Below are 23,560 nucleotides of genomic sequence, written 5' to 3'. Positions count from 1 at the left end.
GTCAATTAAAAACCATAGATAAAGCATAGGCTTTGACACTAGATACGATACAATATATGATACAATATACTTTATTGTCCATTTACATAGAAATTCATTTTTGTGAAATCTGCATACAAATAAACAAACACAATACACTATATACACGCAGTATGAAAAACACTAGTAAGTTAGTACACAGGTCACATATTCAGAGTCTCTGTGGCCTGCTGTCTGACAATGTATTGGGTCTGCATATGTCCACTGTGACGCAGTGTTCAGCTGCACTGACAGTTCATGATTTACTACAGTGATATGGCCACAATGCAACAGTATGGGAATAAAAGGTTGTTGTTTGGTCAATAAAGATATAATATTAAATACAAAAACTACATTTTAATTGACATATAAAGACAGGAAATTCAAATGAGCAGCCCTACCCTACATTTGACATATGCACTAAGGTTTTACAGCAAACGCATCTTATTACACCTGCAACTGTAAAACAAATGTGAAATTGACTCAACTATACCACTACTAGAACAAAATAGCACTCCTGCATTGTAATGTCTAATTCGTGTCCAGGCGTGTGGGCACCGCTACGTGAAGGTGGTGCCGGGGGGCATTGAGGAGCAGCGGCGGATGGTGGGGAAGTGCTACGTCAGGGGCAATGACCTGACCTTCGACCCCAACGATGAGTGGCAGGCCTACAGCTACGAGGTGTGCAACCCCAACTTTGATGTGGAGCTGGAGGGCTTGTGCAACATGGGCATCTCGGGGGGCATGACCGACACGGACGTCTACATCGGCTCAGTGGGAAGCTACGTGTGGCAAGGTGGGCAGCAAAAGGAGTTCAAAGAGAAAGAGTTGCAGCCTCATGACTTCTTCTGTACAGATTGGTCTCATAGACTAGACGTAACATAGTAAACAAGGCTTCTTCTGTACAGCCTGGTCTCATAGACTAGACGTAACATATTAAACAAGGCTTATTCTGTAAGCTTAAAAATGAATGTGAAACTGTATTGTTCTCTTTTGTCTTTGTTACCTAGGCAACGTTCATGTAACGTGGCGAGACCCTGATCCAGGAAACTCGTGGGACTCAACTGACAAAGACTTTGGGCAACTGAACAGACGATACAGCTACATGGGTATGGCTCTATCATTGACCTGGCTAGTAGAGCCATTTCTGGATTAACAGGGTAGACTAGGAAGCCTACTGTAAGGGAGAGTCTCATGCTCTTTCATTTCAAAATGCTCTCAAACATAACCACTCCCCCATTCAGAAAGATAAACATCTCTTTGAATGTATGTCTTGAAAGAGAACTAGAAAGAGGAACTACCGATGCTATCTAGATGGCGGCGCTCTGTTTAGCATAGTGGCAATTGTGTCACAGGAAGTTACCTTTGACCTTTGTGTTGAAAGATTTAAGGCCAATGATTAGGCCTACCTACCATAAATGGTACTGTAACGTTGTTACAACATTGTTTTAATGTTGTTTTAACACCACAGGTTACTCTGTCTATGAGGACAGGAAGCTGCTGAGTCGAGACGACTTCACGGTAGTGACGGGGTCTCCCAGAGATGAATCCAAGGGCTCAGTGATGCTGGCTAAGAAGGGCAACACAGAGCTGGTGACCGAGTTCATCATCCCAGGAGAACAAGTGGGCTCGTACTTTGGGAACAGCCTAGCTGTCACCGACCTCGACAATGACAAGTATGTCACCACCGTCCATAGGAAATCCCCAGCATTAGTGGGTCTCTCAGTGTTCCATATGCCAATAGCTTGATTATCTAGCAGTCAGAATCAAAACAAAGGCAAAATAATAGCATATGCTAATCTTTTGAGAAGAGTTTGTTATTCTTTTGATACGGGATTGATTGAGTTTGAATTATATCACTCTATAAAATACAAATGTACCAATAGCCCATCATCTGTAGCTTTTACCTCTACTATTTGGCATACACACTCTACCTGACCAGTGATGCAGAGAATACTGTGCTGTAGTGGTTGAATTGGAGAGGCTGTCCTTGTCGTTTCACCACCTCAGATACGGTATCTGTCATGATATCACGGCTGAGGCATGTGTGCTCTCTCTTTCTCATAATACATGAATAAAACCTTGAGCATTTGTCTTCATAGTCTGTCAGCATGTCAGAGAAAAAAGATTATACTGAATAACACATTGTCAAGAAAAATATTTTGGCTATACAAAAGACAAGCCAAAAGATGTGAAGTATGTTATAGGCTATGTCGCCCTCTCTAAAAGCACATAAGAATGAAGAATAAGGTGGGTAAAATGGTTGGTAAACCATATACTGATTATGATCCATGTACTATATATGCTACAATGATACAGTATGTGTATGGTTGTGTGTTAATATTTGTGTGTGCTATTTTTAATTTTCACCATCCTAGCTGGAATGACCTCATCGTAGGTGCCCCGTTCTACTTTGACCGTCAGAAGGAGGAGGGAGGAGCGGTGTACGTCTTCATGAATGAGAACGGATCTTTCCAGAAGAAACCTAGCATGGTACTGAAGGGTCCTACGGCATCTGGTTTTGGATTCGCCGTGGCAGCCATTGGCGACGTCAACCAAGATGGATTCCAAGGTAGGCCTAACATAACGGGTAACCTTTTGGGTTTCTTTAAAGTGCGTCATTCCTTCCTCCTTTACTTGATGTAATCGTTGATTTGACATGATTGGACAGATGAACGCAAGGGCTCCGCCACACCTCTCCAGTCAATTCTAATCAGTGATTTCTTCAAAGAAGGGAGGAGGAAAGATGCACTTTTAAAGAATTTGAAAGGTGTGGAACTGTACCGCAATGAGGACGTAGATCCCAAAATCTGCTGTCATGCTGCTGTCACCTAGTGGCTAAATACAGCCAGCACAAGGGCTTACACTGGAACTTAAGGCAGAGATCTGTAAATAATGATGAGACGCTCATATCTCTTCCCTAACAATGGAAGTCGTTTTCCCAAAGGCAGGAAGGCAAGCTTAGGTCCAAAATAAGCCCATAGAAATACATTTTGGCGAGAGTAAAACCTCTCACTTTGCCTCTTCCTCTCTGCTATATGCCTATCAGAGATGGTCTTCTACACACTACTTACTTCATGTATTATACGCATTAAATATGCAGATGATTAATTGTTTGAGCAAACTTAATTGCTCATTTTCAAAATGTATGGTCATGTATTTCCAATGATTCTATTTCCTTTATAGACTTTGCAGTAGGAGCCCCATTCCATGAGACTGGGAAGGTCTACATCTGGATGGGAAGCAAGAAGGGAATCTCTGAGGAGCCTAGTCAGGTACACACTGGCATACTTAGCATTAGGCAGAAGAGGCAATTGCCTCAGGCCTCACATCATCAAGGGGCCTCGTGAGCTGGGCATAAAGAAAAAGTATATACTGTATATATAATAAATAATCCGTATTTTTAAGCTATCCGTTTTTTTGCATGGAATGCGTCTCAATCCACCGCATCCGCCGATGTCGGCCTTCCGCGTCTGCGGTGGAAGGTGGCAGAGCTAGGGCAGAGCTACAGCGGTGTTTGTCAGACCAGGCGACATCCTTAAAATCGGTCTTCTCACGAAAACATCTGTAGAGTCCGAACGGTTTGGGCTACACACGGTTTGGGCTACCCCTCTACGGAAATATGAGACTGTAATGAACCCGGTAGTGTTGTCCGTTTTGCTCTACGACACCCACAAAGTGTCACGGAACACGTCTGAAGGTAACCCGGTACCCTGCCGAAAATGAATGGAAGTGAATAGGGCATTTCCACTTAAAAGGTATACGGGTAAAAATGATTGATTTATTTTCCTGATTTATTTTGTCTGTCCTATATCTCTCAGATATAGGACAGACATTTCAAAACATACTTCCTTTTGATTACATTTTTTACTATCTTTTTTTCCATGTGTGAATCTGTTATTCAATGTTTGTATGGGCTACTAGCAGCAAGGCCAAATTCAATGTTTAATCAAATACGTTTTTTTTTATACCTACAGTGGTCCTAAAATTTTAAATCAAATAGCTAAATGATCCTTGGTATGACCATCTTAAAACAATTCCATATGTTAGCTTAGTAGAAACTCAGCCCTGGGCCCTTAGACTCTAGGGGGGATACAAAACGCATTTCTTTAGTAAAAAGACAGGTGCTGATGGTAATACTGCCATCGTCGTCGAGGCAGAGGACATGTACATGTATGTGTAGCCCATGTATCTGATGCTCTCTAGCCAAAAAAGAGAATGGCATGTCATACTCTTTTTGGCCAGACAGCATCCGATACATGGGCTATATATGGTAAGACAGAGGGGCGCTGTTTCGCTCGCTCCGATGCTTTCTCCGGTGAGATAGTTCCAGCCATTTGAGAATAAAAGGAAAGTTGGCGGTGCACAGTGCACTGTTCGGATGCTGGAATTATTTTGGATGAATGTGCGAAGGTAACCTATTTTTTGAAGTGATTTGTTTGACAATCAGATGAAAACAGGTACAGTAGTAATAATACCCATTAGGGAATTAGACTCGTTTGATTTGTTTTATAGATCATAGTTCATTAATATTCACCCAGTAATGCACAATACATTATTTGCTATGAAGCCAAAAGGACAGGGAGGTGAATGCAGGGAAATGGGGTAAAGATACTGTATCGTGATCTATGTAGTTTAGTAACGTGTCCGTGTTGCCCCCTATAGGTGATTGAGGGGAAGTCAGTGGGTAATGGTGGGTTCCAGACCTTTGGCTATTCCATCAGTGGCGGTATGGACATGGATGAGAACAGTTACCCTGACATCCTGGTTGGTTCTCTGGATGACCGCATCGCTCTTCTCAGGTAAGTAGTGGACAATAAATACAGTATGTATTGAATTGAATCAACTAAAACTGCCATAACAAACTTGGATATATTCATCCATGATCTTGTTTCTGTCTCATTTTATGTAATCTGTCCCTCCAACATGTCTTCTCTTGATAGTAATATGCTTATTTTTGTGTATGTATTCTTATTCTTTGTGTAATCTTTTAACATGGTTCATTTCCAGGGCTCGTCCAGTTATCCATCTCTCTAAGAACTTCACTGTGCTGCCAAAGATTGTGGACCCTAAACTTTGTCCCTCTGGAAATAAATCCTGGTGAGAAAGGTTCCTCTCAGATCACACTGTATAAAGTCAATTAACGTCAACTGTTATTTTACTAATGTGTCTTCTATGTCTCCTACAGTGTGACTGTGACAGTGTGTTTCTCCTACACACTCAGCAATGGAAACAAAGATTTCAAGAAAAACATCAGTGAGTGGCATTCCCTTTCTAATACAACCTAATGCACTCCCCTTCATATGTATTTGGACAGCACAGGAGGCTGGTGAAGGGAGGACGGCTACTAATAATGGCCGGAACGGAGTGAATGGAAACCATGTGTTTGATGTATTTGATACTATTCCCCTCATTCTGCTCCAGACATTACCACGAGCCCATCCTCCCCAATTAAGATGCCACCAACCTCCTGGGTTGTACAGTGAAGCTAATGTTTACAATGTGGCTCTATACTCCAGCATTTTGGATTTGAGATCAAACGTTTCATATGAGGTGAGAATACAGAATGTTACCTTTTATTTGAGGGTATATTTTTTTTGCTTATCTGTTTTACCGTTTAGAAATGAAGGCACTTTATGTTCTAGTCTCCCCATGTGGATAAGTCATGAGTATTTGGACAAATTCATTTATAGTGTAATAAAGTACTCAATCGTTTAGTGTATGGTCCCATATTACTTGCATGCAATGACTACATCAAGCTTGTGACTCAACAAACTCTTTGGATGCATTTGCTGTTTGTTTTGGTTGTGTTTTGGGTAATTTTTTGCCCAATAGTAACTGAATGGTGAATGATGACTGGAGTACTTTTCTTTCTAAGTGGGTAGATAAGATGTTTCTAAACACTTATAATTCAAACGGATAATGCCATGATTTTAAAAAGTCATGAATAAATCGTAAATAATGATTAGTCAGATTCTGTTCCGAGGATACAACAAAACATGCTAACCCCTCACTATTACCAAGAACAGGGGAGGTTAGCATTTTGGGGTGGGGTATGATCTTTGTGCCTCTGTAACTTTCTCACATATCATTATTCATGCTAACATTTACAATTTGGCACAAGACAGTATTCACCATTCAGTTCCTACTGGGCAAAGCAAACTGCAAATGCATCCAACAAGTTTGTAGAGTCACAAGCTTGATGTATTCATTGCATGCAAGCAATATGGGACCCAATAATAAGCTTTTGACTACTTTAATACATTCTAAGTCAATTTGTCCGGGTACAAATAAAGGGGGCGGCAGGTAGCCAAGCGGTTAAGAGCGTTGGATCAGTAACCGAAAGGTCGCTGGTTTGACTCCTGAGCCGGCTAGGTGAAAAATCTGTCAATGTGCCCTTGAGCAAGGCACTTAACCCTAATTGGTCCTGTAAGTTGATCTGGATAAGAGTGTCTGCTGAAATGTACATATGACTTCTTTAAATGGGGAGGACTGTAAAACAGATATGTATGAAAATACCCTCAAATAAAAGCTGACATGCTATACTGTCCCCTAATATGAAACATTGTCTCTCAAATCTAAAATGCTGGAGTATAGAGACAAATAAAAAATATATAGCTTCACTGTCTAAATACATACAGTACATCTAACTACTTTTGTCTTTCCTCCCTGTGCAGTGGTGAAGTACACAGTGGAAGCTGACATACATCGCCGGAGCCCTCGAGTTCTCTTCCTTGTCAATAAGCTTGCCACCTACACAGGCCTCCTTACCATGCCATCTCCCAAGACCGAGTGTCAGGTGCTGGAGCTCAGAGTAGAGGTAAATACTGTACACACACACGCACGCACGCACGCACGCACGCACACACACACACACACACACATATACACACACGCACGCACGAATGCACACACACACACATATACACACACACGCACGCACGCACACACACACACACACACACTCATCTGTATCATCTTCTCCAGGATCCTGTGAGGGACAAGCTGGAGCCGGTGGTTTTCTCTCTCAACGTGTCCCTGGATGAGCAGAAACTCAAAGTCAGGAAGGCCCTGCAGAACCTGGACTCCTACCCTGTACTGAGCCACAAACAGAAAGTCACTGAGAGGAAAGAGGTATGTTACTGACTTAGGAATAACCTGATTCCATTGAGTATGTAATGAAAATTGTGCTTTCTCCTACTTTGCAGATCAACTTCCAGAAGGAGTGTGGCTCAGACAACATGTGCACCAGTAACCTGCAGCTAACAGCTACGTTTGCTAACGAGGGACTGAAGCCTTACCCCAGGTATGTGGTAAACACAGAGGAAGATATGTAACACATGGGGTATCGGGCAGATGGTCAGTCTGAATACGTTGAAAATGAATGTTACTCTAATAACTGTATGTTGTAATTGAATTCATCGAGACTCGATCCCAGTCATGTACAATAGATGGTGACACATCTATACACCAACAAATTAAACAGTACACACATCTGCACACTTACACCTGCACTAACATACACACGTGGACACATGCACCAATATACATATCAACCAATTGCACCTTTATTTCCCCTTTATCATTTTATACACATTTATATGTCTACTTATTTACTTATGTTCGGGAACAGACACATTTTATACAAATGAATGCTGAATTTGTCATAAGAGTATCAGTAACATTTCAACTAACTATCCGCTAACCCTAGCCCTAACCCTAACCTTAACCATTATCCTAACACTAAACTGAACTCTTACTCTAGCCCTAACTCTTAAAGTGTGACCGGGTAGACCCCCACCAAAAATAGGGTTGTACAACAGTGCTTCAGATTCACACAATCTCTCTCTGGTGCAATATTTTGTACATGGCCCCTAATACATGAACTGTGATGCTCTCTGTCTGTTTGTATGCAGTCAGGGGAACCGCCAATTGCTGCAGTACAGCAGTAATGTGAAGAAGGTGATGCTACTAGTGGAGGTGACTAACATGCCAGGCCCTGGGAAGGTAGCTGAGGACGCCCACCAGGCCATGCTCAACATCTCCACCCCAGCCACGCTCAGTTACTATGGCGTGCGCTCCCAAGTAAGTCCACTGGAGGGTGACAGAGGGTTAGGTGAATTCTGGCTTTTGACAGGTACATTGACTATAATTGCTCCATTAACTACAGTATGTTCTGTACATGCAGATTGTAGTATCATACGTTTATTATGTGTAGGATCCTGACGTAGAATGCCGTGCTGGGGAGACTGTAATGTGTGACCTGGGGAATCCACTGAGGAGCAATGAGATGGTAAGGCCATACTGTTATTCCACGTAGAGATTATACAGTGTATTACATCATTGATTTGACCCTATCGGAATGTTGATTTGTGGTAGTTAAAATCATGACCCTCCCGTGGTTTGCAGGTCTCTCTGCAGCTCATCTTTCAAACATCAGGGATCAACCTCCAAACCAGGGAGATTGAGTCTCAGTTGCTGTTGTCCACGTAAGTAACAGGAGATATTTGTCATTGCTCTATATCGTGAACTCATTATCAGATTAGCAACAGTCAGTCTTTATGTCCAAGTGGGAAATATGAATATGATTAAGTGAATAAACTATCTGAATAAACACTTATGTCGGTGTTGTTTCCCCAGGTTGAGTAAGCAGAATGACCTGTACCCTGTGCCTGTGGTCCTGCTGATAGAGACCTCCATCCAGACCTCCTTCTCCATGTAAGTGTAACTTCGGACACATGCGCTATGTTGTCCTGATGCCGTGCTGTGTGCCTGCATTAATTCAAAATAATGTCTTAATGGATAATGAAGTATAACACTGTAACTAACTAACTTCCATTGTCCCCCTCCCCCCCTGCCTTCTTTTCTTTTTTCTTCTTCTTCTTCTTCTTCTTCTTCTTCTTCTTCTTCTTCTTCTTCTTCTTCTTCTTCCTCCTCTTCCTTTCTCTCCTGCCCCTCTCTAAACAGAGAGAATCCCCTGGTCCAGACCTACTTCAGCGGGGCGGTGACGGGAGAGTCAGCTATGAACACCACCAGTGATGTGGGCAGTCTTGTGGAATACACCTTCAAGGTGAGACACCAACACTTAGCTAACGTCAGCCATGTTGTGGGCAGTCTTGTGGAATACACCTTCAAGGTGAGACACCAACACTTAGCTAACGTCAGCCATGTTGTGGGCAGTCTTGTGGAATACACCTTCAAGGTGAGACACCAACACTTAGCTAACGTCAGCCATGTTGTGGGCAGTCTTGTGGAATACACCTTCAAGGTGAGACACCAACACTTAGCTAACGTCAGCCATGTTGTGGGCTTTGAGTAATGTTTCCCTTGAATTCTGACCTGTAATTGTAGGCGTAACACTTTTGTGAGGTAATATGTGGTGGAAAGATTTAGCCAATTCTTTATGTAGAACAGACATGCTTTGCTGTCACAGAATGAGGAATCCTGTTTACATTGTATTTCTATTTCCATATCTGTTCTGTTGCCATGTGTCTGTCCTGTGGTGACGTTGATACCACACTCCTACCACCAGGTGTCAGTGGAGGGAGAGCCTCTGGGTGCGCTGGGGACCCTGGCCGTGGAGTTTCAGTGGCCCTTCGAGGTGACCAATGGGAAGTGGCTTCTCTACCTGACTGAGATCATCACCAAGGGGACAACTGAGACACACTGTGTCCCTCCAGGGGACATCGTCAATCTTCTCAACCTCACGGTGAGTTACCAGAGTCTTTCTGAGGCTCTATATAGGCCACAGAATTATATTGTATCTCTATGGCCAACTGGGACCAGTGTGTTACAAAAACATGATTAAAGCAGTACTCCTCGATCTCTGTTTACACCCACAGTTAATCAGTAATATTTTCAATAAGGAGTACTGTTTGGAACAAAGCAGCCAATAAAACCAGACTTGAACCTGACTCACAAGTCTAAAATAGGCTAAATATTCATTATGGCCTAGATTCAATCAGTTCAACTGTTAACCGGCGATAGCCGACACCCAAATAGCTGATGTTTTGGCGGTGTCGGAGGTGTAATTGCGTTGGAGCTGTCAAATCGGTGATCAGCTGCTCCCCAGCTAACAACAAACGTTTCCACAACTTTAGAGAACGTTCCCATCATAGTCTCATTAGGTCATTAACTAATGTTTTCATAAGAATGTTCCCATGATGTGCAAGGAATGTTTCCAAGAGACCATTCCCTTAATGTCAAATAGAACTTACCCAGAACGTGGTTACCCTGTTCACAGAACATAAGATATTAATGTTATAGACACGATTCATGGGAGCGTTGCATGAATATTCATGTGTCCAGTTTTCTGTGGTTTAGGAGAATATTCCATCAACATCCCACCAAACATACAAAGAACATGGTTCCACATTCTCAGAACATAAGGCATTAATGTTCTACATTTACATTTTAGTAATTTAGCAGACGCTCGTATCCAGAGCGACTTACAGTACAGTAGTGAGCGCATACATTTTCATACTTTTTTTCCCGTAGACAGGTTAAATGTTCCAAGAACATTTATGTGTCCAGTTTTCTGTGTGTTAGGAGAATCTTCACTCAACGTCCCACCAAACATACACAGAACATGGTTGACATGTTCTCAGAATATACGATATTAATGTTCTAGACACGTTTCATGGGAATGCTGCAAGAACATTCATGTTTCCCCCAAAAATTATTACACATCACATCTTGTTACTGTTGCTGAGCCAATCAGATCTACATAAGTGCGAATGGAGGAGGGGTAGGGTTTCTTCTGGACAGGGCCTAACTAGACTGGTTCAATAAGCACATTCCCTAGAGATATCCCTTATTGGGACCGTGGCTAGGGCATTCGTCATTGGTGCTGGTTGCCTGGGTTTGAGACCTGCTAGGGAGTCACCCTACTCTCACGTTCTAGCAGTTAATGTCATTATTGGCATTTGAATTGCATTTATCAGACATTTAGATTGTTTATATGGAAATGTTGTTAGAACACTTGTAAATATTATTTATGCATCTTCGTTTATTACCATAATGTGTATAGATATCTCCTCTTTCACGCATTTCTGTGCCTTTGTGCACGACCTCCAGATGCTTTTTCAGGTTTGATGTGGTGTTTCTGGAGGAAGAGATCAATGCTGCCTTTGCAGAGTTTGCATTTGACTTAAATGTTGTTCTCTTTCTCCTCGATTAACTCAAAATAATGGGAGCATTTCAATAAGGAAAAGGTTAAGCAGGGTAAGAACACAGCTGCCATCTTCCTTTGATTTTCTGTTTTACAATAGCCTATTGGAAACATGTTAGCCTACAGCATGAATTCCGTTAGTATGAGAAAAGGCTTTAAAAATATACAGTTGAAGTTGGAAGTTTACATACACCTTAGCCAAATACATTTAAACTCAGTTTTTCACAATTCCTGACATTTAATCCTAGTAAAACATCCCTGTCTTAGGTCAGTTAGGATCACCACTTTATTTTAAGAATGTGAAATGTCAGAATAATAGTAGAGAGAATGATTTCTTTCAGCTTTTATTTCCTTCATCACATTCCCAGTGTGTCAGAAGTTTACATGCACTCAATTAGTATTTGGTAGCATTTGTCACGGTTCAGACAGACGACAAGAGGACCACAATTGCGTCACACCAGAAAGTTTATTTAAACTTAAGGGGAAAAGGATGTAGGGAGTGAGTGAAGGCTCCAGGGGTTATCCCGTCCGATGTGCTGGGTCTGTGCCTCCCCCCAGTGGCAGCGATGCGTCCGATGACGCCGGTGGTTGGTGGTCCAGAAGTCCTGGGGGGGGGAGGAAACACAGACACAACGGGGCGGATGAAAACAGGCAGAAGTACAGTTCAAGGGAAATCCAAATACGTAGTAGCAAGGCAGAAGGCTGGTCAGAGTTACCGGGGTCGAAGAGTAGTCAGGAGTCGTAATGGCAGGAAGCAGGTCTGGTTCTCCTGGGGCAGAAGAGTATCCAGGAATCAGGCAGGTCCGGGGTCACAAAACAAGGGTGAGCCAGAAGCGCGAGCACACAGGTTCCGGGTGTGAGCTTTGCAGACGATCTGACAAAGGAGAGCTGAAAGACAGGGCTATAAATACTGGGAGAGGTTAGTGGGTAATGCAGCGCAGCTGGCAGAGTAATTAGAGCCGAGCAGAGCAGGGACAGGTGGAGCTAGTTAGGCTGAGTAGAGAGAGTGGTGAGCAGAGTGGAAGAAAATTAAGGTGGTAACCCAGTGGAGTGAGAGGGCTCATGACAGAACCCCCCCCCCAAGGGACGGCCCCAGAAGTCCCAAGAGCAACACCACGCCGGGCGGGAGGGGGAGCCGGAGGAGGGCTAGAACTCCTCCGAACGGTCCGAGCGAACGTCCTCATCCTCGGAGGAAGCCGGAGGGCCGTGGTCGGGGAGATGGGACAGGTCCCGAGACAGGATCAGGCACAGGACAGGAAGCCGAGCGGGCAGGACGGTTAGGGATCCCTCTGGGGGCGGCCCCTACGGATTGCAGGTTGATCAGGATGCCGTTGGTGGAAAGCGGTGATGAGAGTCCTATCCACAATCCGACTAGCTGGCACCCAGGTCCTTTCCTCAGGTCCACAGCCCTCCCAGTCAATGAGGTACTGGAGACCCCTACCCTTCCGTCTGGACCGAAGCAGGCGGCGGGACGGTGTAAACCAGACCACCATCGACGAGCCGTGGAGGAGGAGGACAAGGCGCAGCAGGGACCAGCGGACTCTCATGGGCCGGGCTTAATCTTAGACACATGGAAAGTGGGGTGCACCCTCAGGGAATTAGGCAGTTGGAGCCGGACAGCAGTTGGGCTAATCACTCTTATGATAGGGAATGGGCCAATGAACCGAGGTGCCAGCTTCTGCGACTCCACCCTGAGTGGCAGGTTCTTCGATGACAACCACACCCTTTGACCAACATGGTAGGTGGGAGCAGGAATTCTCCGACGGTTGGCCCCGGTAGTGTAGCTGGCAGCGGATCTGAGGAGTGTGGCTCTAGCTTTGTTAAACACCTCTCTGAGACCATGGTAGCATTCTGGGACATTGGAGAGGTCAGGAGCGGAGTTAGTAGGTACTGGCCGAGGGGGTAGTGCGGCAGCAAGCAGGCAGGTTCGGTGGCAGTCCTCTCCCCACTCCCTGATCACCCCGGTCACCCAGTCGAGCTGAGGGTTGTGCCGGCGGAGCCATGGGTAACCCAGGATGAGGGGTTGGCCTGGAGAGGGGAGCAGGTGAAACTGGATAGTTTCTTGATGGTTTCCGGACAGACCCATCGAGACCGGGGCCGTGACATGAGTGACCGATCCGAGTAAGTGTCCGTCCAGTGCCCGGGCAGGAATAGGAGGTGTCAAGCGGAGGTTCTCCAGTCCCAGTTGGTGTGCCAGCTTGATGTCCATTATGTTGGCTTCGGCGCCAGAATCCACCAGAGCAGCCAGGGTGTGAGTTGAGTCAGAGAGGCGGAGGTGAACTTGCAGCAGGGGTTTGCGGTCGGAGGACTGGATGGTCATTGAACTCAACCGGACTCCCCCTATGCCCGGTGAGCTTCGGCCCTTTAAAGGGCAGGTTACCACCACGATGTCCGTCACCTCCACAATAGAGGCAGAGGTTTGAGGTGAAGCGTCGCTGGCGCTCTGCAGGAGTGAGAGAGGCTCGCCCAATCTCCATAGGCTCAGACTGATCAAGCTGACCTGGGTGAGTGGCAGTAGATGACAGGAACCCAGTCGGATCTCTCCGAATGCCGGTAGTAGGTGGACCTTGGCGCCCCCTCTCACGGCTGACGGGTCTGTATCCTTCTGTCGATCCTGACAGTCAGTGCGATGGCTTCATCAAGAGTGGAAGGCAGTTCCTGGGAGACCAACTTCGTCCTTGATATAGTCAGCCAAACTATGGAAGAAACGCGTCCACCAACGATGGTGTGTTCCAGAACTTCGTCTAGCCAGGGTTCGGAAGTCGATGGAATGGTCTGCGACTGTACGTCTGCCTTGTCGAATACTGAACAGTTCACGAGACGCCTCTGCGGTTGGTGAATCCAGGTCAAACACCTTCAGCATCTCCTCAGCAAACAGGTCGAAGGTTGCACATGCGGGGGTTTGACGTTCGAACTCTGCTGTTCCCCAGAGTCGAGCTCGGCCCGTCAGGTGAGTGATGGCATACCCAACCTTAGCCCCCTCCGTGGCGAAGGTCCTTGGCTGCAAGAGAACTGAAGTCGGCAGCTAGTCAGGAATGGCCGGACCTGGGTAGAATCGCCGTTGAACCGCTCGGGGTTTCCAATCTTGGGTTCCCGGGCAGCGGCTGCAATGACCGGGGCAGGTAACTCGGGGGCAGGGCTGGTGGGCAGACTGGCTGGGGTCGGTTGGTGAGGAGTTGAATGATCATGGCGAGTTGTTGTTGCTGCTGCTGGGACTGCTGCTGGTGCTGCTGGAACTGCTGATGCTGTTGGTGCTCGGCCTGAAGCAGAGGGTGATGTCGCCGCTCATGCGGCCTAAGCTCTCTCTCTCAGTGTGTTCCAGGCGTAGCATGGCGGTGGGTTGCTCAGGTTCTTCGGTTTCCATGTCGGGGAAGTGTGCGCTGAGTCCATAATGGTCAGATCGTACTGTCACGGTTCAGACAGGCGACAAGAGGACCACAATTGCGTCACACCAGAAAGTTTATTTAAACTTAAGGGGAAAAGGATGTAGGGAGTGAGTGAAGGCTCCAGGGGTTATCCCGTCCGATGTGCTGGGTCTGTGCCTCCCCCCAGTGGCAGCGGTCGTCCGATGACGCCGGTGGTTGGTGGTCCAGAAGTCCTGGGGGGGAGAAACACAGACACTAACGGCGGATGAAAACAGGCAGAAGTACAGTTCAAGGGAAATCCAAATACGTAGTAGCAAGGCAGAAGGCTGGTCAGAGTTACCGGGGTCGAAGAGTAGTCAGAGTCGTAATGGCAGGAAGCAGGTCTGGTTCTCCTGGGGCAGAAGAGTATCCAGGAATCAGGCAGGTCCGGGGTCACAAAACAAGGGTGAGCCAGAGCGCGAGCACACAGGTTCGGGTGTGAGCTTTGCAGACGATCTGACAAAGGAGAGCTGAAAGACAGGGCTATAAATACTGGGAGAGGTTAGTGGGTAATGCAGCGCAGCTGGCAGAGTAATTAGAGCCGAGCAGAGCAGGGACAGGTGGAGCTAGTTAGGCTGAGTAGAGAGAGTGGTGAGCAGAGTGGAAGAAAATTAAGGTGGTAACCCAGTGGAGTGAGAGGGCTCATGACAGCATTGCCTTTAAATTGTTTAACTTGGGTGAAACATTTTGGGTAGCCTTCCACAAGCTTCCCACAATAAGTTGGGTGAATTTTGGCCCATTCCTCCTGACAGAGCTGGTGTAACTGAGTCAGGTTTGTAGGCCTCCTTGCTCGCACACGCTTTTCAGTTCTGCCCACACATTTTCTATAGGATTGAGGTCAGGGCTTTGTGATGGCCACTCCAATACCTTGACTTTGTTGTCCTTAAGCCATTTTGCCACAACTTTGGAAGTATGCTTGGGGTCATTGTCCATTTGGAAGACCCATTTGCGACCAAGCTTTAACTTCCTGACTGATGTCTTGAGATGTTGCTTCAATATAGCCACATAATTTTCCTTCCTCATGATGCCATCTATTTTGTGAAGTGCACCAGTCCCTCCTGCAGCAAAGCACCCCCACAGCATGATGCTGCCACCCCCGTGCTTCACGGTTGGGATGGTGTTCTTCGGCTTGCAAGCAACCCCCTTTTTCCTCCAAACATAACGATGGTCATTATGGCCAAACAGTTCTATTTTTGTTTCATCAAACCAGAGGACATTTCTCCAAAAAGTACTATCTTTGTCCCCATGTGCAGTTGCAAACCGTAGTCTGGCTTTTTTAATGGCGGTTTTGGAGCAGTGGCTTCTTCCTTGCTGAGCGGCCTTTCAGGTTACGTCGATATAGGTCTCGTCTTACTGTGGATATAGATACTTTTGTACCTGTTTCCTCCAGCATCTTCACAAGGTCCTTTGCTGTTGTTCTGGGATTGATTTGCACTTTTCGCACCAAAGTACATTCATCTCTAGGAGACAGAACGCGTCTCCTTCCTGAGCAGTATGACAGCTGCGTGGTCCCAAGGTGTTTATACTTGCGTACTATTGTTTGTACAGATGAACGTGGTACCTTCAGGCGTTTGGAAATTGCTCCCAAGGATGAACCACACTTGTGGAGGTCTACAATTTTTTTCCTATGGCTTTGGCTGATTTCTTTTGATTTTCCCATGATGTCAAGCAAAGAGGCACTGAGTTTGAAGGTAGGCCTTGAAATTCATCCACAGGTACACCTCCAATTGACTCAAATGATGTCAATTAGCCTATCAGAAGCTTCTAAAGCCATGAGATCATTTTCTGGAATTTCCCAAGCTGTTTAAAGGGACAGTCAACTTAGTGTATGTAAACTTCTGAACCACTGGAATTGTGATACAGTGAATTATGTGAAATAATCTGTCTGTAAACAATTGTTGGAAAAATTACTTGTGTCATGCACAAAGTAGATGTCCTAACCGACTTGCCAAAACTATAGTTTGTTAACAAGAAATGTTTGGATTGGTTGAAAAACAAGTTTTAATGACTCCAACCTAAGTGTATGTAAACTTCCGACTTCAACTGTATATATAACACGCTGGTAGAGATATATTTCTGAAAGTAATATACGGCTTACTTGAAAAAGTAACTGTAATAATATTACAGTATTTGAAGACATTAACTCGTTATATTACTCCGTTAATCATAAAAGTAATATACAGTGGGGGAAAAAAGTATTTAGTCAGCCACCAATTGTGCAAGTTCTCCCACTTAAAAAGATGAGAGAGGTCTGTAATTTTCATCATAGGTACACGTTAACTATGACAGACAAAATGAGAAAAAAATATCCAGAAAATCACATTGTAGGATTTTTCATGAATTTATTTGCAAATTATGGTGGAAAATAAGTATTTGGTCAATAACAAAAGTTTCTCAATACTTTGTTATATACCCTTTGTTGGCAATGACACAGGTCAAACGTTTTCTGTAAGTCTTCACAAGGTTTTCACACACTGTTGCTGGTATTTTGGCCCATTCCTCCATGCAGATCTCCTCTAGAGCAGTGATGTTTTGGGGCTGTCGCTGGGCAACACGGACTTTCAACTCCCTCCAAAGATTTTCTATGGGGTTGAGATCTGGAGACTGGCTAGGCCACTCCAGGACCTTGAAATGCTTCTTATGGCCCCATTCATTCTTTCCTTTACACGGATCAGTCGTACTGGTCCCTTTGCAGAAAAACAGCCCCAAAGCATGATGTTTCCACCCCCATGCTTCACAGTAGGTATGGTGTTCTTTGGATGCAACTCAGCATTCTTTGTCCTCCAAACACGACGAGTTGAGTTTTTACCAAAAAGTTCTATTTTGGTTTCATCTGACCATATGACATTCTCCCAATCCTCTTCTGGATCATCTAAATGCACTCTAGCAAACTTCAGACGGGCCTGGACATGTACTGGCTTAAGCAGGGGGACACGTCTTGCACTGCAGGATTTGAGTCCTTGGCGGCGTAGTGTGTTACTGATGGTAGGCTTTGTTACTTTGGTCCCAGCTCTCTGCAGGTCATTCACTAGGTCCCCCCGTGTGGTTCTGGGATTTTTGCTCACCGTTCTTGTGATCATTTTGACCCCACGGGGTGAGATCTTGCGTGGAGCCCCAGATCGAGGGAGATTATCAGTGGTCTTGTATGTCTTCCATTTCCTAATAATTGCTCCCACAGTTGATTTCTTCAAACCAAGCTGCTTACCTATTGCAGATTCAGTCTTCCCAGCCTGGTGCAGGTCTACAATGTTGTTTCTGGTGTCCTTTGACAGCTCTTTGGTCTTGGCCATAGTGGAGTTTGGAGTGTGACTGTTTGAGGTTGTGGACAGGTGTCTTTTATACTGATAACAAGTTCAAACAGGTGCCATTAATACAGGTAACGAGTGGAGGACAGAGGAGCCTCTTAAAGAAGAAGTTACAGGTCTGTGAGAGCCAGAAATCTTGCTTGTTTGTAGGTGACCAAATACTTATTTTCCACCATAATTTGCAAATAAATTCATTAAAAATCCTACAATGTGATTTTCTGGATATTTTTTTCTGAATTTGTCTGTCATAGTTGACGTGTACCTATGATGAAAATTACAGGCCTCTCTCATCTTTTTAAGTGGGAGAACTTGCACAATTGGTGGCTGACTAAATACTTTTTTCCCCCACTGTATTTCCTCCAACATTGGTCTCAAGTGATTCTGTTGCAATTTGTCTATTTTTCCACATTAAAACTTGGAGATGGAACTCTGTGTTGTGTATTGTTTTGATTTAACTGGCATCATCATTGCTTAAATGGCAAATGTGAGAAAGTACAGACATGCTACTGTAAATATACACAGTTCTGATATTCTGAGAATATGGCAACCATGTTCTGAGTATGTTTCTATCAGAAGCAACACTACTGCCTCGGCCATGTTTCAGCAACAAATTAGGAGTGTTACAGATAGAAACGCAATGACGAGAGCTGATGTGATTCCTTATCAGAGACACATGTTTGTTCTACATAGTATATATGTTGTGTGGATTTCAAAAATACGATATAGAGTTCTCTTTGAGATGCTCAGCTATCTAGATTTCTACCGATTCCCATCTTTCAATGAGAAACTAATTTTAATTAGATCAGATAGGTGTGTTGTAACTGTTGCCAAATTAATACATTAACATCTATTGCTAAGAAAGTTAGAGTAGGGTGACTCCACTACCGGGTCTAGAATCCAGGCCACCACCAATGACGAACACCCTAGTTACAGTCCCAATAAGGGATATCTCTAGAGCATGTGTATTGGGTCAGTATAGTTAGGCCCTGTCCAGAAGAAACCCTAACCCCTCCACCCTAGACACGTGGATCTGAAACAACTTGATACGTGTAAGCAATACGGTGAATGCACTTTGAAGTAAATCTCAGCTCTGTTAAAAGTACACTTAAGAAAAACTTGTATTGATCATAGTGATTCAGGAGTATCATTAAAACAGGTTAATATGCCCCACCAACATTAGACAACTATATAGAAATTCCTTAAATTGTTGTAATAAGAAAAATCTAATCAGTGATGAGAATTGTCAAACTAATTGATAGCTGAAAGAGACATGGTGGCGTAGCAGGACGAAAGCTGTGAACCAAGAGGTTGTGAGTTCAAATACCAGGTGAGGACATGTTAAATAATAATTACTGTATAAATGAACAAGCACAATGTAATCACGTATGTCAAATATGTAAGTTGAAAACACTGTATGTTAATAGCACTGTGTGTGTGTGTAGGTATCTCTAACCTTGCCGACAGACATAAAGAGCTGTGAATGGATCAATATTTCAACAGTAACGATGTGTAATGACTTTTTTTGAGGGGAAGAATGTTTCTTTGGATCCACGTCCTGACAACTGAAGCACATAAATATTCTTGCAACGTCCCATGAAATGTGTCTAGAACATTAATATTGTATATTCTGAGAACATGGCAATAATGTGCTGTGTATGTTTAGTGGGACATTGGTGGAATATTATCCTAACCCTCAGAAAACTGGACACATGGATGTTCTTGCAACGTTCCCATGAAACGTGTCTAGAACATTAATATTGTATATTCTGAGAACATGGCAACCATGTTCTGTGTGACATTAAGGGAATGTTCTCCTAACTTTATCACCAAAACATGCTAAAAAGGTTCTCAGAAGGTCTTTGCTAACATAGATAGAATGTTCCCCTAACTAACGGAAAACTGGACACTCAAACATTAGGGGAACATTATGGGTAACATTATAAACATTTTCTCTCTCCCTAGAATTGTTAGCTGGGTCTTGACCATTGTCACGAAGCCACACCCATCCCACTTGCGTTAAAAGTTCAGAACAAGAAAGTGTAGGCTATATAGAAATAATGATGTTAAAATTGTCATAAACAAAATAATGTGGATTACATCGCACATTCCAGTGTCACGGTTTCGGCCGAGGCTGCTCCTCCTCCTTGTTCGGGCAGGCTTCGGCGGTCGTCGTCCCCGGAGTACTAGCTGCCACCGTTCGATGTTTCATGTTTGTTTGGTTTTGTCTGTTTGTACACCTGTCCCTTGTTAGTGTTTGATTTGGTTGCCTATTTAGTTTTCGTGTGTGGGGCCAGGTGTTATGTGGTATTGTTTATTGTCAAGCTGTTGCTCTCTGTATTACTCTCGTGTTTTGTTGTTTTTCGAGAGTCCGCACTGTGTGCGCTATTGTCATTTTACGCACTGTGTTTATTGTGCGTAATTTGTATTTTGCCTCCCGGTTGGGTTGGCTGTCCGCCTGTTTGGTGCTGCTTTGGTTTACTAAAGTCTGTTCACGAACGCCCGTGTTTCCTGCGCTTGATTTCCACACCGCATCTACACTCAGCTACTGACAGAATACCACATCACATCATGGAGTCAGCAGGATCACCCGTGCCGACAGAGGTCATGGAGGACCGTCTTCGTGGGCAGGAGGACCGGATTAACCAGATCGGTCACGCCTTGGATCGGGTGATGAACACTCTCCACCGATGGGAAAGCAGCGGGGTACCCACGCCCCCACCTACCGGACCATCCCCATCGGTCAGTCCTCCTGTCCACATTCCGGAACCCAGTGGGATTCGGCTCTCTCTCCCGAGGGCGTACGACGGCTCCGCTGCCGGGTGTCAAGGGTTCCTGCTACAGGTGGAGCTCTACCTCGCCACCGTACACCCGGCGCCCTCGGGACACGAGAGCGTCTCCGCCCTCATCTCCTGTCTCACCGGCAAGGCGTTGGAGTGGGCCAACGCCGAATGGAGGAGAATGGACGCCGCTACCGTCACCTATGCGGAGTTCTCCCGCCGCTTCCGGGCCGTGTTCGACCATCCACCAGAAGGGAAGGCGGCGGGGGAGCGTCTGTTCTACCTCCGACAGGGGATGAGGAGCGCACAGGATTTTGCCCTGGAGTTCCGGACTCTAGCGGCAGATGCAGGGTGGAATGAGCGGGCCCTCATAGACCACTTCCGTTGTAGCCTCCGAGAGGACGTCCAAAGAGAGTTGGCGTGCAGGGATACCATGTTGACGTTTGACCAACTAGTCGACATGGCCATTCGGTTGGACACCCTGCTCGCCACCCGTGGACGTCCCGGATGGGGGTCGCCCATTCCACCCTCCAGCACCTCCGAGCCGAGCCCTATGGAGCTCGGAGGTGCTGGCGCTAGAGAAAGGAGGAGTAGGAACCCGAGGGGGGCCGTCCCCTGCACCAACTGTGGCCGTGGAGGGCACACCGCGGCTAGGTGTTGGGGAGGGTCCCCGGTGGAGGTGAAGGCAGGCCACGCATTGGGGAGTCCTCCCAGGTGAGTAGGCGCCCTACTTACCCAGAGCTTTCTGTCGTTCACATAACCTTGCCTGTTTGTTTTCCACAGGTAGCACCTCGTTCCCAGCATAAGGCGCTAGTCGATTCAGGCGCAGCTGGGAACTTTGTAGATCGCCAGTTCTGTGTAGAATTAGGGATTCCTCTCCTTCCCGTTGATAAGCCTTTCCCCTGTACATGCCCTAGATAGCCGTCCGTTAGGGTCTGGGTTGATTAGGGAGGTCACAGCGCCCCTTAAGATGGTGACGCAGGGGGGTCATGAGGAGACGATTCAGCTCTATCTGATTGACTCTCCTGCGTATCCGGTGGTGCTGGGGCTTCCCTGGTTGATTACCCATGACCCTACTATTTCGTGGCGAGAGAAAGCTCTTAAAGGGTGGTCTGCTCAGTGTGAGGGGCTGTGTCTGGGTGTTTCCATAGGGGCGACCTCGGTGGAAAGTCCGAATCTAATGCCTGCACTGCATATTCCCCCCGAGTATGAGGATTTGAAACTGGTGTTTAGTAAGACTAGGGCGGCGCAGCTGCCGCCTCATAGACAGGGGGATTGTGCGATAGATCTCCAGTTAGGAGCAGCCCTCCCGCTGAGCCATGTGTATCCCTTGTCTCAAGAGGAGAGGAAGGCAATGGAAACTTACATCGCCGAAGTCTCTGAGACAGGGATACATACGGGCCTCCACTTCACCCGCTTCCTCAAGCTTCTTTTTGTGAAGAAAAAGATGGAGGTCTGCGCCCGTGTATTGATTACCGCGGTCTCAATCAGATTACGGTGAAGTACAGCTATCCACTTCCTCTGATTGCGACTATGACGGAATCATTACACGGTGCTCAGTTCTTCACAAAATTGGATCTCAGGAGCGCATATAACTTGGTGCGCATTAGAGAGGGCGATGAATGGAAGACAGCGTTTAGCACGACCTCCGGTCATTACGAGTATCTCGTCATGCCATATGGGTTAATGAATGCTCCCTCAGTCTTCCAATACTTCGTCGATTAGATTTTCCGGGACATGCAGGGACAGGGAGTAGTCGTGTACATCGACGATATTCTGGTGTACAGTTCTACCCGAGCAGAGCATGTAGCCCTGGTGCGCCGAGTGTTGAGGAGGCTGTTGGAGCATGACCTATATGTCAAGGCAGAGAAATGTCTGTTCTTTCAGAAGTCGGTCTCCTTTTGGGTTATCAGTTGTCTGCGTCAGGGGTGAAGATGGAGGTTGACCGGGTGTCAGCTGTGCGTAATTGGCAAACCCCAACCACTGTGAAAGAGGTGCAACAGTTCTTGGGTTTTGCGATTATTACCGGAGGTTTATCCGGGGTTTTGGACAGGTGGCAGCTCCCATAACGTCTCTGTTGAAGGGGGGTCCGGTGCGCTTGCGGTGGTCAGCTGAGGCGGACAGGGCTTTTGGGAGACTGAAGGACCTGTTTACCTCGGGCGCCGGTGTTGGCGCATCCGGATCCCGCTTTACCATTCCAGGTAGAGGTAGACGCGTCCGAGGCCGGTATTGGGGCCGTCCTCTCACAACGGTCTGGCACACCACCTAAGCTCCGCCCCTGTGCTTTTTATTCTAAGAAGCTCAGTCGGCGAGCGGAATTATGACATAGGGGACAGGGAGCTGTTAGCCGTGGTACAGGCCCTAAAGGTGTGGAGGCATTGGCTTAAGGGGGCTCAACACCCTTTCCTCATTTTGACGGACCACCGTAACCTGGAGTACATCCGGGCAGCTAGGAGACTGAATCCTCGCCAGGCCCGCTGGACTATGTTTCTAGCCCGGTTTGTGTTTAAAATCACTTACATCCCTGGGTCCCAGAACGGGAAGGCAGATGCCCTGTCTCGGCGGTATGACACGGAGGAGAGGTCCGTTGAGCCCACTCCCATACTACCAAAGTCTTGTCTGGTGGCACCGGTGGTATGGGAGGTCGATGCAGAGATCGAGCGGGCGTTACGCACCGACCCAAGTCCTCCACAGTGTCCAGTGGGTCGGACGTACGTTCCGCTCGAGGTACGCGATCGCCTCATTTATTGGGCTCATACGTCCCCCTCCTCTGGACATCCAGGTATCGGCCGGACAGTTCACTGCCTTAGCACTAAGTACTGGTGGCCAACGTTAGCCAGGGATGTGAGGGTTTATGTCTCCTCCTGTTCGGTGTGTGCACAGTGT

General features: G+C 46.0%; 1 protein-coding gene across 1 annotated transcript in view; it reads left to right on the top strand.

Annotated features, from left to right (window-relative positions):
- itga3b (integrin, alpha 3b) overlaps nt 1-23,560 on the top strand; it is a 58,472-nt gene that overhangs the window by 29,710 nt on the left and 5,202 nt on the right. Inside the window, exons 4-20 of the mRNA XM_041878421.2 lie at nt 565-814; nt 1,029-1,127; nt 1,490-1,694; nt 2,397-2,590; nt 3,205-3,293; nt 4,684-4,820; nt 5,029-5,118; nt 5,207-5,274; nt 6,696-6,838; nt 7,006-7,152; nt 7,227-7,324; nt 7,935-8,103; nt 8,237-8,311; nt 8,428-8,507; nt 8,659-8,736; nt 8,986-9,088; nt 9,551-9,727. Of these exons, the coding sequence (XP_041734355.2) occupies nt 565-814; nt 1,029-1,127; nt 1,490-1,694; nt 2,397-2,590; nt 3,205-3,293; nt 4,684-4,820; nt 5,029-5,118; nt 5,207-5,274; nt 6,696-6,838; nt 7,006-7,152; nt 7,227-7,324; nt 7,935-8,103; nt 8,237-8,311; nt 8,428-8,507; nt 8,659-8,736; nt 8,986-9,088; nt 9,551-9,727 (2,202 nt within the window). The remainder of the gene's footprint in view (nt 1-564; nt 815-1,028; nt 1,128-1,489; nt 1,695-2,396; nt 2,591-3,204; nt 3,294-4,683; nt 4,821-5,028; nt 5,119-5,206; nt 5,275-6,695; nt 6,839-7,005; nt 7,153-7,226; nt 7,325-7,934; nt 8,104-8,236; nt 8,312-8,427; nt 8,508-8,658; nt 8,737-8,985; nt 9,089-9,550; nt 9,728-23,560) is intronic.

Source organism: Coregonus clupeaformis, chromosome 1 (genome assembly GCF_020615455.1).
Source record: "Coregonus clupeaformis isolate EN_2021a chromosome 1, ASM2061545v1, whole genome shotgun sequence".
In the NCBI taxonomy this organism is placed as follows: Eukaryota; Metazoa; Chordata; class Actinopteri; order Salmoniformes; family Salmonidae; genus Coregonus; species Coregonus clupeaformis.
The sequence above is the reverse complement of the archived record's forward strand: the minus strand, read 5'-3'. Positions and strand labels throughout refer to the sequence as shown.